The following is a 13,835-nucleotide window of genomic DNA, read 5'->3' on the forward strand; positions in this document are numbered from 1 at the left end:
AGCTTCTGAGCGGGCGGTAGCTCTTCCCGCACGCCTCTGGGGTGCTTCCGCCCTTTTCTGCATAGTCCCAGAAGCCGGGTTACCCCAATTCCCTCTATCCGGACCTGTCGATCATGCTCCGATCACGAGCGAGCAGTTCTGCTCTACCAGGGAGGATCCTCTCGGCCCGGGGCTCGATCCTGGGCGGCCTGAGCCGGAGCCGGTCCCACCCTTCTCGAGGGGGTCTGAGCGCTGGACGCTCCGCGGGGGGAAAGCCCCCACGCCGCCTCTCTTCCACTTCCTGCTGGCCCTCCTCAGCCCCGGCCGCTGCCTCCTGTTGCTGCTTCCACCCACTCTCATTCCTCTCTGGGCCCGCCCCGCAGCCGAATTTTCTAGGGAAAGCCCCATCACTGAACACCCCCTTTCCCATTCTCCCACCCTCTCGCCCTCACCCCGGACTTCCCCCCAGAAGGAGGGGACGGGGCCCCTCCTTCTAAGCCCCGTCCCTCTCGGAGGGACAGCCCCTGCGCAGTCTCTCACAGCCCACTCGCCCTAGCCCCTCCCTCAGACAGCCCTTGGGCTAGCGACCAAGTTGCACCGCCTCTTCTAGCCGCAACTGGCCGAGAATGGCTGAGGGGCTCCCGACGGTTTGCAGCCAGCTAGTGGGAGGGTGAAAAGAAAGAGGGGGGCGGGGCTGAGGGGGGCGGGCCTGGACCTGGGGAGTGAAAGCGAAAGCCCAGGCGGCGAGCCGGGAGACCTGAGATCTAGCAACTGGGGCAGCATGGCCAAACCTTGTGGGGTGCGCCTGAGCGGGGAAGCCCGAAAACAGGTAAGGGGGGACTGGAAGCCAGGAAGGAGCCGGGGTGCCTTTTCCGATGGAGGCCAGATTGGGTGATCCAGGGGCCCACGGCCAGAAAGTATTCCACCTTTTGCTATAATGCTTTCACTTCTGCTCGGGGCTTCTCAGATCTCTGGCCCTGGTCAATCTCTGCACCGAGCCTGGGCTTCCAGGGAAATTGGTGGTGGGAAAGGCCGGAGCCAAGTTGGAGGGCATCCCGTTAGGGGTGGATCTTACTCTTGATAAGTGAGACCCTTAACTAACATCCGGGTACCGCTCTCTGTGCAGGTGGATATCTTCAGGCAAAATCTTTTCCAGGAGGTAAGTCTTCTGACCTGAGACAAATATTAAATATTAAATCAATAATTGAGTGTGGCAGCCTCTCAGAGTGACCCTCACATCCACCCCAGACCTGGTCCCCATTTATCAAGACTTCACCCAAGATAAAGTCATTGATCTGCTTTTAATTTGACTGCTGTTAATACTATCCTCACTTCTGCCATTTCCTCTCCCCTCTTTTGGTGGGGAGGGAAAAACTGTGTCCCCAAAATATGAATACCACAGTCTCAACCTTGCTTCTGATACTTCCCAACACGGGCAAGTCCCCTCGTTCTTAAGGGCTTCCATTTCCTGTCTTGTATTTGATGATTTCTAAGGGCCCGTTCAGTCCCTCTTCTCAGACATGTCCTTGAGCATCTTCTGTGGGTCCCAACCCTTGTGATGTAATCCACAGGCTGAGGAATTCCTCTCCAGATTCTTGCCACAGAAAATCATATGCTTGAATCAGCTCTTGCAAGTGAGTAGTGCGGGTCCTCCTGCCCCATGGCCTGGATTCTCCCCTTTCCACTCACCCTCTTTGACTAAGAGTTCAGCATTCAGAGAGCAGTTGTGAGAATTGGGCTGAGTCTATTAAGATGGTGAGAGCCTCAATCTAGGTAGGGAGGTAGCAGATGGATGGGATGTGTAGAGAGAGACTGACTCGGGTTGGGGAAAAGAGAGCAAGCAGTCAACTCCGACACTGTGCTCTGTACAGGAGGACACCCTCAATGTGGCTGACCTGACCTCGCTCCGGGCCCCACTGGACATCCCCATTCCAGACCCCCCACCCAAGGATGATGAGGTGAGGCACTTGGGGCGTAGAATTTGGACTTTAATCAGGGTGTAGGATTTGGACTTTAATCCCAGTTGGCCCTCCAACCCCTATGCCTTTCCTAAAGCTTCTCTCCCTGTTTTTACCTTAGATGGAAACAGATAAGCAGGAAAAGAAAGAAGGTAAGAGAGGAAAGGGAGACTGGGGAGAGAGGAATGGCACATTGGCTGCTGGAGGAGAAGGTGCTAATTCTCTCTTTCTTACAGTCCCTAAGTGTGGCTTTCTTCCTGGGAATGAGAAGGTCCTGGCGCTGCTTGCCCTGGTGAAGCCAGAAGTCTGGACTCTCAAAGAGAAATGCATTCTGGTAAGCCTGGGGAGTGGGGAAAGAAAAGACAAGCCAGGCCAGGCCCAGGTCTCCTTCACAGATGTAAGTCCTTGCTCAGGAAGCTGTTCCAGAAAGCTTCCTTCTGCCTTGGGCTTAGATACCTTTTGTTCTCCTCTCTCTGTTAGACCTCTGATGTCACTGTGGTACAACTACCTCCATAAACTCAGAACTTACTGCTGTACCAGGTGCACAGTGCAGGTGCTCTGGTACAGTGAGTGGGTTTAAGGGCTTGGGGCCCAGGGAAAGGCTGCCTGGCTTAGGTGTACCCCACAAATTCTGGCTCTATCATTTAGCTAGCTGCTTACCTAGCTGGTGAAATAAATCATGTAGACATTCTGCAACCCCAGCTTTTTCATCTGGTAAGTGAGTACAATATTATTACAAGTGTATTATACAGTAGGGTGCTTTGACAAGTAGCTGTGAAGATTAAATGAAATATATAATGCTTAGGATGGTGTCTGGCACATGAATGCCCAAATAAGCTATTAGCAAGTGGCAGTAATTGAGTTCATTCAATGATTCCCATTTGTTATTTGTAACATAGGTGATCACATGGATTCAGCACTTGATCCCCAAAATTGAGGATGGAAATGACTTTGGGGTAGCAATCCAGGTAAGAACAGGGTGTGTGAAGACACTGAAAGTAGGGAGAGACTTGGGAGTGAGGGATAAGAGTTAGACGTGAACTGGGAGAAGGGGGGGGGTGACGAATGAAGGAGGGAAATGAAGTGTTTTCTTTGCCTATCTTTTTTGCCACCACAGGAGAAGGTGTTAGAGAGGGTGAATGCGGTCAAGACCAAAGTAGAAGCCTTCCAGACAACTATTTCCAAGTGAGGACAGTTGGAGGGCCAGCATGGGGGGCTGCAGGGACATTTCTTTGGGACTCCCAAAGCTGGTTAGTCCCATCAGGAGGGTAGAGGGCCTTGGGAAGGGCCTGAGGAAGTCCCTCCGGACGCCCATTCCTGTGATTGCTCCCTTTTAACAGATACTTCTCAGAACGTGGGGATGCCGTGGCCAAAGCCTCTAAGGAGACCTATGTAGTGAGTAGATTAGTTCTCAGCTTTTTGGATGAGACTGCCTGGGGGTGGGGCAAGGAAGGGCAGAAGGATAGCAGTCCTCCTGGTCTTAATTATGACCTTCCCAATATGAAAAATATTACAAAAAAAAAAACATTTTAATTTGCCTATGAAAATTCATTTGGGCTTTAAAATCTTTGGTCTCTTTCTCTCTGCTTGACCCTGTGGGATCCCATTTCTTGATGCTGAAAAAGGTTTCATACTCAAGTTACCTATTGCCTGAATGAAGAAACCCGATTAATGTCCCAACCTCCCATGCAACTGACTCAACTTTGCTTCCTACGTTCCAGATGGATTACCGAGCTCTGGTGCATGAGAAAGATGAGGCGGCCTATGGGGAGCTCCGGGCCATGGTGCTGCACCTGAGGTCCTTCTATGTGAGTGTGGGGAAAACCCCTAAAGGAGGTGGCTGAGGGAGGCAGGTGAAAAGCCACGAACCTGACCTTCTGTCTTTTCTTCCAGGCTGAGCTTTATCATATCATCAGCAGCAACCTGGAGAAAATTGTCAACCCAAAAGGTGAAGAGAAGCCATCTATGTATTGAGTCCAGGGTTGGAAAGAAATAAATAACTTACTTTGTGGATTAATTTTGGTGCATGGCATTCATTCACAAAGCATGTATTGAGTAGCACCTGTGTCCAGACACCTAATGTGAGTGTGGCACTGGGAAAGGAAAGAGGTGCCAGGCAGACAAAGATGATTTAGATGCCCTTCCTGTTCTTGAGAAATCAACCCAGAGAACAGAGTAGAAACTGCTACATGCCAAATCAGCCATGAAGATAAGCCATATTTTGAAATTTCACAAGATTTTTTCCAAATGCTTCCTTGAAAGAGGTGGCATTTGGACAGACTAGGAGAAAGCTCTGTGGCTGAGGCTACGGGATGAAGAAAAGAAGGATGCTGGCTACCGGCTCAGAGCCCAAGCCTAGAGAGCAAATGAGGTTTCACTAGAATTACGGGTGAATGATTGGGTTCCTTCTCAAGGACTGGAGTGGAAGAGGGCTCCTCCAAGGAGGAGGAAATCACACCGTTGGGCATTATGAGAACGAAGGGTCTGTCCATTCCCTTTTTATTCTTTTTTCCCTCCTTCAGTCGACTGCCATCTTTATTTCAACAGATACTGTATCAAGGCAGATAATCCAGCACGAAAGGTAACACGGCTCATTAGTAAATGATAGAGCCGGTCTGAAGTACGAATTCGCCCATTCTATCGCAGGAGTAGGGTTGTTCGCTACGCGCCCACGTCCGAAGAGCCCCTGCTCCCGCACTCCTGCACGGGTGCGGGCGGCAGCGAAGCTGGCGAAACCAGCCTGCCACCGAGAGCCGCGGTCTAGTAACCCAATCGGCGCGCGGGCTGTTCACTTAACATTTGTGGGTGCTTTCCAGTTCACTGGAGAAAAAGGCGGGGCGAGGCTTGGACTGCGGCGGGTCATTGGACAAGGCGAGAACCTCTGAGCCTATCAGAGGACACCACGTGGGCGGGACTCCAGAAGTGGTTCCGGCCGCGAGTCGCCGGCTCCCAGCACCCGCGCACCCGCGCGTCGCTGCCGCCGGCGTGGGCCGAGAGGGGGCGGAGCTGGGCGGCTCGGCCGGCAATCCGGGCCGCCTGCCTGCTGGGCCGGGTGGAGACCCGGCGTGGGGTCCAGGTCGCCCGGAGCCGCGGGCTGCCTTCAGTCGGCTTCACCGCCGAGCCTAAGTGAAGGGGCTCGGGAAGCGCCCAGGAGGGCGCTGGGGCTCTGGAGGGAGCTTCGCGGACGCGAACCCGGGCCCCGCTCGCCATGGGGGAGGTGGAGATCTCGGCCCGGGCCTACGTGAAGATGTGCCTGCACGCCGCCCGGTACCCTCACGCCGCGGTCAACGGCTTGTTACTGGCGCCGGCGCCGCGGCCCGGGGAGTGCCTGTGCCTCACCGACTGTGTGCCCCTGTTCCACAGTCACCTGGCCCTTTCCGTCATGCTGGAGGTCGCCCTCAACCAGGTGCGGTTGCTGGACGCCCACGGACGATCGCGAAGCCCGTGACCCCTAGCCTAAACCTACCTCTGGTCTTGGAGGCCGAGCGCACCCGTAGGGCGGGCGCACAACCTAGTTACTGATGGCCCCTTTCCCGCGGCAGGTGGATGTGTGGGGCGCGCAGGCCGGTCTGGTAGTGGCTGGGTACTACCATGCCAATGCAGCTCTGGACGACCAGAGGTGAGTAGGACAGCCAGAGGCAGAAGGCTAAGGAGGAAGTGGGGTGGGAGTGTCAAGGGACCCCTCTTGGTCATTCCGTCTTGTTTTCATTAAACACAAGCCCTGCTGGCACAGGGCTGGGAACTGAAAGGAAGGAATAAAAATATAGATGACCTGGAGGCGCTGCAGTGCAGGGGTAGGCCACTGTGCTTCACTAAAACCGGGCTGGTAACCTGCTTTATCTGAGGGTCCCCCATGTGCAGAGAGAATATAGGGCAAGCCCAATCAGCAGCTTTTTAAAAGGGCACTTCCATATATTTTATATATATATATATATATTAGCCATAGATCTGGATGAAATTTTACAGTTTTGCAATTTCCTTCCCCCTCAATAAATCTGATCTTTCCCTCTCTACACCAAGATCTATCTTATAAGGGCTATGTAGTATAAATATATAAATATGCACATGCCATAATGTGTGAAATGCCTTACATTACATAAAACATTGAGATTGGTTTCCAACTTTTTTTATTACAGACACGATAACTTCTTTATAAGTGGACTTTCTTGGTCTGTGTAGATGTGTATGTATAATCTGTGTAGATCAAAAATAGTGCATTTTCAATTGGGTTGGTTATGCCGTATTACCCTCCAGAAAGGACACCTTTGATTTCCACTCACCAGCACTGTCTGTGCACCTGTTTCCCATAGCCCTCAAGCATCAAGTCGTCTTGTGTGAAGCATCAAGCTGGCCTGATTTCAGGCCAGCACAGAGAAAGGCCTCTGTGCCCATGTCTGTGTGACCTGGGAGGCCCAGGTCAGATGGAACTGGTTCTGCCCACAGTTGGTTCCTCACTCCGATCTTTCCTCTACACAGCCCTGGGCCCCTGGCCTTGAAAATTGCTGGGCGGATTGCAGAATTCTTCCCGGATGCAGTACTTATTATGGTGAGGCTTGGGTTTCAGGTAGGGAGTTGGAGAGAGAGTAAGGAGGGGAATCCTTAAAACCCTCACCTGCCTTTCCTTGTCCACACAGTTGGATAATCAGAAATTGGTGCCTCAGCCTCATGTGCCCCCAGTCATCGTACTGGAGAACCACAGTCTCCGCTGGGTCCCCAAGGACAAGAATTTGTGAGTGCCCCCCACCCTTCACCTCTTCCTGGAAACCCACCATGCCTAGGGCTCCTCTGTCCTTGGGCCTGCCTAGACCTAGCCTCTGCCAAGCACCTGCTCCCTCTGCCACTGAGCTTGACCTCCATGGGGTTATTATTTCAGAGTGATGTGGAGGGACTGGGAAGAGTCACGGCAGATGGTGGGAGCACTACTACAGGGTCGAGCCTATCAGCACCTTGTAGATTTTGACTGCCACCTTGATGACATCCGACAGGATTGGACCAACCAGCAACTCAACACTCAAATCAGCCAGTGGGTTGGTCCCACCAATGGAAATACCTGATGAGGGTTGGGGTGAGGGGTTGAGTTGGGCAGGGGTCAGAATCCAATAAACAGACTTGGGCTGATGGGCCACCATATGACTTATGTTTATTGTGCCTGGGAGGCAAAATGAGGGAGAAATCTCACCAGGAAGAGGAAGGTGGGGGAAAGTCTGGACTGCCCTATAAAGACAGGAAGGTCTTTCCTGGACTCATCACAGAACGAGAAGCTCTCAATAGATCATTCCTTTTGTCTCTCCCCTGGGCTTCTTGAGCTTCTCGAAGTTCTTCAGGATGATGTCATATAACACAGCCTATAGGGCCAAGAAGGAGTGGGGGGTCAGCTGTAGGCCCCCAGTGGCTCTGTGCCCCATTTCTAGTCTTGTGGAAGAGTTGAGTTTTGTCATTCTTCACCCCCAGCCTGCAGGGTTAGGAAGTGGGTGTCCTGGGAAAGCTGCCTCTGCCCACCCCTGCCCTGGCCTCCTCACATAAGCGTTGCGGATCTCCATGACCATCAGCCGGATGTCCCGGTACTCTGCCTCATCTAGCTCGTGCACCAGCTGCCGGTAATCACCCTGTGGGAGACTTGGGTCAGGCTTGACTTCAATGTGTCCTTCCCTCCCACAGCCTCCCCAGTGCCTCACCTACCACATGGGGTTGCTTGGCTGCTTTGGTCACAGCATCACCCCGCTCAGAGAAATACCTGTGGGAAATAGAAGGCTGTGGAGTGGGAGGAGGCAGCCCAGGCCTCTGTTCAAGCCAAAGGCAGAGTTTGCTTGTGGGTGCTGGTGGGCAGTCACTCACTTGGAGATTTGAGTGTGGAAGCCTTCCAGCTTGGTGTGAAGACTGGTCATCAATTCAAACACCTTCTCCTGGGGAACAGACACAGAGGGGACGGTGGAAAGCAGCACGGACTAGAGAGGGAGGGAGGGAAGGAATGGGCAGCATTCTCACCTGGACAGCCACTCCGAAGTTGTTTCCATCCTCAATCCGAGGTATCTGTAGCTGCAACCAGGTGGTGACCTGGAAGGAGGGAAAACATCAGCCCCAAGCCAATTCCTAGGTTCCTATGCTCCCTTTCCTCCCCACAGCAAGTGGAGATATGCCTGGTCCACCCTCAATCCCAAGGCCTGCACTTCTGGCTTCCCTTGCTGTGCCCTCTCCTGATGCGATCTGGCAGGTTACTCCCTAGCTGGCAGGAGCCAAGGAGGGAAAAGGGTTTGATTGAAGTCTGGGGGTGGAAGTGGGAGCACTCACTAGGTTAAGTTGCTCGATGACATCCTTGATCTCAGGCTTTAGACGCTGCAGAAGAACCACGATCTTCTCATTGCAGCTCACTGGGCCACAGGGAGGACCTAGGGAAAGGGCAATGGGTCAGTCACCTGGCCAGAACTGTGAGAGGCAGAGAAGGGAGGATCTCCGGGGAGGTGAGATTCAAGTCCCTTTCCACTGGAGGGTTACCTTTGTCTTCATCTTCCCCTTTCTTTTTTTCATCCTTGTCTTCCTTCTGCAAGGAGAGGGGGTATCTTGGGAGAGAGGCCTGAGAATGATTTTCCCCATGGCTCGGTAACTCCCTCCCAGTCCTTCCCAACTTGCCTCCTGCTGTTTTTTCCGCTCTTCCTTTTCTTTCTCCTTGGCTGGATCAGGCACTGGGATGTCCAAAGTGGCCTTCAGACTGCTCAGGTTAGTTTCATTGAGAGCTGGCTCCTGGTGCAGGATGGGAAGATGGCTGGAGGTGAGGATGGTCCTCTCCCGGCACCTCCGACTCTCCCCGTCACCCCTACTCTGCCCTTCACCCCTACTCTCGCTAGCGCTCTTCCTGCACCGGTACCTTTAAAAACGCATCCAACTCAGAAATCTTCTTGGGGAAGTAGCTTCCAAGGAGGTTCTCTGCCTGTGCATGAGGTGAACGTGGGGACAAGGGAGTCAGAACCAAACTCCTTTCCTGGGCGGTGAAGCAGGGGAAGAGTTGAGCAGTGGGAACTGGGGAGGGGTGGGGTGCTGAGGGGCAGGTTAACTTACCTTGGTACATAGGTCTTCACGGAACACATTCACCTGTGGGACAGACACTCCTTCAAACGCCTGGCTTTACGGCCAGCTTACTGGAGGCCGCTTCACTGAGGTTGTGTAAAGTTTGGGCGGGGAGGGTAGAATGGACCCCTCGGGGCTGGTTTGGGGGACTCTATTTCCTGGCGGCCAAGGGCAATTGGTTTAAGTAGGAGCAGACCCTTGGGTCTCCGACTAGGAGGGGGGCCCGAGTGCCCTGTGGCGTGAGCTTGGGCCATCCTGTGTAGACGGCCGTTGAAGCAGCAGGTTAGGCTACACCCCCACAGTGTGTGGCCGCGGGCCAGCGGACTTCCCCTCCATGCTAGCTAGCTCTCCGCTTCACCTCACCCCGCTGAACCCCAGCCGCCTGGCCTCTCCGGGAGGGCAGAACGCTCCGGCCTCCCCCCAGGCTCAGGTGCTCCGGGCACGGCGCGGGCGCTCGGATGACGACCCTCCCACTCGAGTCTGGGGTCCGGGGGTGGGGGGCGGGTCTCGGACGGCTGGAATCTTTTCGAGCCACGCCTCCCCAATGGGCCCCTCTTCGAACCGCAGAGCTCACCTTGGCTTGGGCTTCAGGCTGGACACTGAGCGTGGCCATGGCCGGGGCGGGGGGCCAGCGCCGCACGAGGAGCGAGGAGTGGGCACGGGGAAGGGAAAGTGAAAGCAGCGCTCACAGCCGCTCGACCTTCCTGGGTAGCGAGGAGTGGAGGTGCTGGAGGAGGCGGGCTCAGGCTAGAGAGAGGAGGCCGGCGGAGGGGCGGAGGCACCGCCGAGCGGGGCTCCCCCTAGAGCCGCAGAGGAGCGTTTCCGCCGACCTCCTCCCCCGGGTCGTTTACCCCTCTCCATCCGCTCTCCACTCGCGGCCCGCTTCTGTCAGTCTCTGGACCCCCTCCTTCTCCAGCCTCTTCCCACCCCTTCTCTCCCGTCTCCGCCCTCCTCCACGCCCCCTTCCCAGCCTCTCCCCCTCTGAGTCTCTCTCTGGACGCCCCAGCTACGGCTCGGCCCAGCCCTTTACAGCATCTCCCCTCACCTCCCAAGCCTTCCTCCCGCCTCCCCCCCCAGTGCCCGCCCACCCTGCTGCCTCCAGATTCTTCCCCAGTGTGGTGAGGTGGCGATAAGCCTTACTCTTCCATCTTAGCCGTGGAGCACACACCAGCGTCTGGCTCCACATTCCTACGCTGGACCCCCATCTCCACCCCCACCCCCAATCCACGTCCCACTGAGCACTTTCCTGACCTCCGTGGACCCCGTGGCTCTATGACCCACAATTCACATAACGGTGGGAGCCACCCTTATTTTGCTTAACACCCTCAGCTTCCTGTTGATCTTAGAATGAAATCCAAAGGATGTCCCTGGCTCATAAGGCCTGACCGACCTGTCTGGCACCTGTTCTTAACTTTCCACTACTTTTTCCTTTCATTACACTTGCAAATACCTGGGTTTCCCATTTGTTTCGTAAGCCTGTCAATCGCCATTCCTGCCTCAGGAGCTTTGTCCTAGCAAGTGGTTTCACCTGACACACCCCTTACCTCACCTTGTCACTGGGCTCTCAACTTTTATGTCCCACCTTCAAAGAAAACTGCATCATCCTCTCTCCAAGTCTCTTTATTACAAAGCAACCTGTTTTAGGACCTTCATAGCACTAACCTCCCTGTTATCAGTGTTTTGAAGATAGTGTGGTTTAGAACAGCGGTTGAAGAACTTTTTCTGTAACAGGCCAGTAGTAAATATTTTAGGATTTGTGGACCATGTATTGTCTATACTCAACTCTGCCCTTCTATCGGGTAAATAGCTATACCTAAGTGAATTAGCATGACTAGGTTCTGATAAAACATCATGTATGGACATGAATCTGAATTTTGTGTAATTTTCACAGGGCATGAAATAAAATTTTTCTTTGATTTTTTTGTCCACCACATGGAAATGTAAATACTGTGCTTTCAAGTCATACAAAAACCAGCCACAGGAGGGCTGTCGTTTGCTGATCCCTGGCTTAGGGCACAGACAATGGATCCATATTGCCTGTGTTTATAATCCTGCCTCTCATATTTACTAGCTGTAGACAGTTACTTAACCTTTGTGCCTCCATTTTACAACTATATGAGGGAAGCACAACTAAACCTTCCTCATAGTGGTGGTGTGGTAAGGACTGAATTATATTAATTATAATATATTAATATATTAATTATGTTAATTTATATGTGTGTAGATACACTCAGAGCAGTGTCCAGCACAGAGCACAATATAAGTACTATTTTTGAGTTTATCACCTGCTCCCCTAGTAACCCATAGCCCCTGCGCCCAAAAGCAGAATGTGTGTCTTGCTTACTCACATACCACATAGCTACGGTCAGCTCAATAAGCATCTAGTAAATAAATGAGCACAGGGCCCTCCCTGGTGACGCAGCGGGTTAAAGCACAGCGCTGAGAAGCCAAAGCCACTTCCGCATGAGTTCGATTCCCGCCTGCCCCGGAGGTGACCACATGGCGTGGCAGACCTCTCCTGAACCGGCCGCTGCTCCCCTCAGCAGTGTACTTCGTAGATCTGCCTGTTCTGCTCCCTGCTCTGTCTCTGGTGAAGCCTCTCACCGCCTCTGGCCTGTACCCCAGTTCTGTATGCGCAAATAAATAAATCTTTAAAAAATATATAAATAAAATAAATAAATAAATAAATGAGCACAAAAAGACCCCTCCAGGGAAGACAGATCAGAAGGGACCTTGAGTGCCAGGTCTGCAGGCCCCTGAGGAAAGCAGTCAGTGGAGGATTCAGAAAAAAAAAAACCAACCAACCAGGTTGGAGCTTGGGCACCTGCTCTCTGGGATGTCTAAGGTGCTGATTCCTGCCCTGGCAGTGCCATTGCTTGATATCAGAGCTCCAGGTAGCTTTTAGTCTACAAGGGCTTGGAGACTGCAAGGACAGCAGGGGGCGCGGAGGCCAGTCATAAGGAAGGATATTCAGGTTGGTGACAGCACTCATGTTTGAGGGCAGCAAGACTGGGTCTCTGAGGAACCACAGTGCCCACCAGATTCTCTTTTCACCCTGCCCACCCTGCCCAGGTGCCCCCAACCAAATGATGAGAGGAACCAGAGCCAGGGCCAGGCTTGATGTGCCTTTATTTCTTTCAGTTATGCTTGCGGCTGGAGTGAGCGCGAGGGAAGAGCCCGTGGCCTGGACTCCCTGGAGACCAGGCTTGATGATACCAGCTGCCATAGGTGAGGTACCAGGCAAAGGTGCCCACCGCGGCACCCACCACCTTGTGAGTATACTGGTGGAAATAGATGACGGTACAGAGCAGCAAGAAGTTCCAGAGGCCCAGCAGGAGCACATTGAGCAGAAAGACTAGACGCAGAGGCGTGCCGGCGGGCAGCCCATGGGCCAGGTACTTGGCAAACACCGCTGCTTCCTCAGCCATGAGCAGGCAACAGAAGGTGAGCAGAAAGGTGTGGGAGGAGACAGTGTAGCCCCGCCACTGGTGTCCAGCAGCCAAGCAACTGCGTCGGTCTGGCAGCTCGTGGAGCAGCAGGCCCTGGGGCAGAGGCTCAAAGCAGGAGCCCGTCAGGTCCTCGATGAGTAGGAAGGCCCGGCCTGCCCCTCGCCACACAGCTGCCCCCACCACCAGTCGGCTCAGGTGCCGGGCAGTCACTGCCACGCGTCGTGTAGCCAGGAACACCACGAGCAACACGAAACCACCCAGGAAGGTGCATGTCCAGCCCCATGCTGAATTCACGAACTTTCTGTGAACAGAAAAGAGGGCCAACTACTGAGACCCCTCAGCCCTGTCTCACCACCATGGTCTGTTCCCATCACCGTTCTGTCCCCAGCCCTGCATACCACCACTGGTTCTGTTTCCCCTGTCCTATTACCCATCTACCTCTCTCCCCATCTAAACTCTGCCATCTCCTTAGAGACCTAGTCAGCCTTTTACGGTCCCTATTTCCTATTCAGCTGTGCTTCCCACTTCCCCTGAACCTCCATCACTTTGTTCCCCTCCCCCTTGTCCGACCTTCTCCTCAACCTCTGCGCCTATTTTTAATCTTAACTGGCAGAAGGACAGAAGCCCGGGAGAGAGCTGAGGAGTGTCGGGGGCCAGCACCCGTAGCCTTGAATGGACTCACATGTTGAAGAAGTTTCCGTGACTGGCGAAGATAGTCCGAGGGTTGACATGGAACTGCAGGAGGGGCCCAAAGATGACCACTGCTGCCAACCAGGCATGATAGAGCCGCCGTAAGCAGGGGCTGCCGAGGAGGCGGGCGGCCTGTTCACTTCCAAAGTACAGCAAGCCAGAGGCCACCCAGAGCAGCACCTTAACCAGGCAGCCCAGCAGTGCCCGGATTCGGGCCCCGGCCCCCCGCCCTGCCCCCACCACTGGCCCCCTCTCCATGATCCCTCCCCTCCCCACTAACCGCTTGCTCTGCTGGGCGGCTGAGGAGGGGCTGATGGGGCCCCCCCGAAACAAAGACAGGCAGTGACAGGTGTGGCAGACACAGGGCAGAGCCCTGTTGGCAGCTGGCAGGCGGGGGAAAGGGGCGGGGGGCCGTAAGGGGACAAGATGGCGGGCTGCAACATCAGCAGGGTCCCAACCTCGGGCGCGTGACCTGACAGTGGCTCGTGACTTGTCCTGTTTGCCTTGTGTCCCCTCAGCCCTCAGGGTCTGTGTCTCCAGCTCCAACCATGTTGTTCTATCTAGTGTGTCCCAGGACTGAGTGTGCTGTTCAGCACCCCTTTTTGTCCATAGCCTGCTTGGGTCTGTCTATTTGGTGTGTGGTGGCAGTTGGCCAAAGTCACCCCCCTGCCACCCCAATTATACCTAAACTATGTGT

The 13,835-nt window shown here is 54.1% G+C and overlaps 4 protein-coding genes across 4 annotated transcripts; 2 read left to right on the forward strand and 2 right to left on the reverse strand.

Annotated features, from left to right (window-relative positions):
* The first annotated feature begins 20 nt into the window (after positions 1-20).
* PSME2 (proteasome (prosome, macropain) activator subunit 2 (PA28 beta)) lies at positions 21-3,948 on the forward strand. Its single transcript, XM_004694611.2, has 11 exons — positions 21-808; positions 1,106-1,138; positions 1,551-1,613; positions 1,851-1,937; positions 2,059-2,089; positions 2,174-2,271; positions 2,837-2,905; positions 3,055-3,122; positions 3,278-3,332; positions 3,659-3,745; positions 3,831-3,948. The coding sequence occupies exons 1-11, from the start codon at positions 761-763 to the stop codon at positions 3,909-3,911; spliced, it is 720 nt and encodes a 239-aa protein (XP_004694668.1). The 5' UTR covers positions 21-760; the 3' UTR covers positions 3,912-3,948.
* A 941-nt stretch (positions 3,949-4,889) lies between these two features.
* Positions 4,890-7,055, forward strand: EMC9 (ER membrane protein complex subunit 9). The gene is made up of 5 exons (XM_004694614.2): positions 4,890-5,343; positions 5,480-5,556; positions 6,414-6,483; positions 6,572-6,666; positions 6,811-7,055. The coding sequence occupies exons 1-5, from the start codon at positions 5,146-5,148 to the stop codon at positions 6,989-6,991; spliced, it is 621 nt and encodes a 206-aa protein (XP_004694671.1). The 5' UTR covers positions 4,890-5,145; the 3' UTR covers positions 6,992-7,055.
* Positions 7,053-9,931, reverse strand: PSME1 (proteasome (prosome, macropain) activator subunit 1 (PA28 alpha)). The gene is made up of 11 exons (XM_004694613.2): positions 9,574-9,931; positions 8,991-9,023; positions 8,800-8,862; positions 8,565-8,675; positions 8,430-8,475; positions 8,226-8,323; positions 7,923-7,991; positions 7,773-7,840; positions 7,617-7,671; positions 7,457-7,543; positions 7,053-7,282 (listed from the first exon to the last, which is right to left on the reverse strand). Exons 1-11 carry the CDS (start codon positions 9,610-9,612, stop codon positions 7,202-7,204), a joined length of 750 nt encoding a protein of 249 aa, XP_004694670.1. The 5' UTR covers positions 9,613-9,931; the 3' UTR covers positions 7,053-7,201.
* Positions 9,932-12,109: 2,178 nt separating this feature from the next.
* On the reverse strand, positions 12,110-13,396 carry FITM1 (fat storage-inducing transmembrane protein 1). Its single transcript, XM_004694612.2, has 2 exons — positions 13,131-13,396; positions 12,110-12,749 (listed from the first exon to the last, which is right to left on the reverse strand). The coding sequence occupies exons 1-2, from the start codon at positions 13,394-13,396 to the stop codon at positions 12,137-12,139; spliced, it is 879 nt and encodes a 292-aa protein (XP_004694669.1). The 3' UTR covers positions 12,110-12,136.
* Between the last annotated feature and the right edge of the window lie 439 nt (positions 13,397-13,835).

Source organism: Condylura cristata, unplaced genomic scaffold (genome assembly GCF_000260355.1).
Source record: "Condylura cristata isolate star-nosed mole 26May11 unplaced genomic scaffold, ConCri1.0 scaffold00045, whole genome shotgun sequence".
NCBI classification, from domain to species: domain Eukaryota; kingdom Metazoa; phylum Chordata; class Mammalia; order Eulipotyphla; family Talpidae; genus Condylura; species Condylura cristata.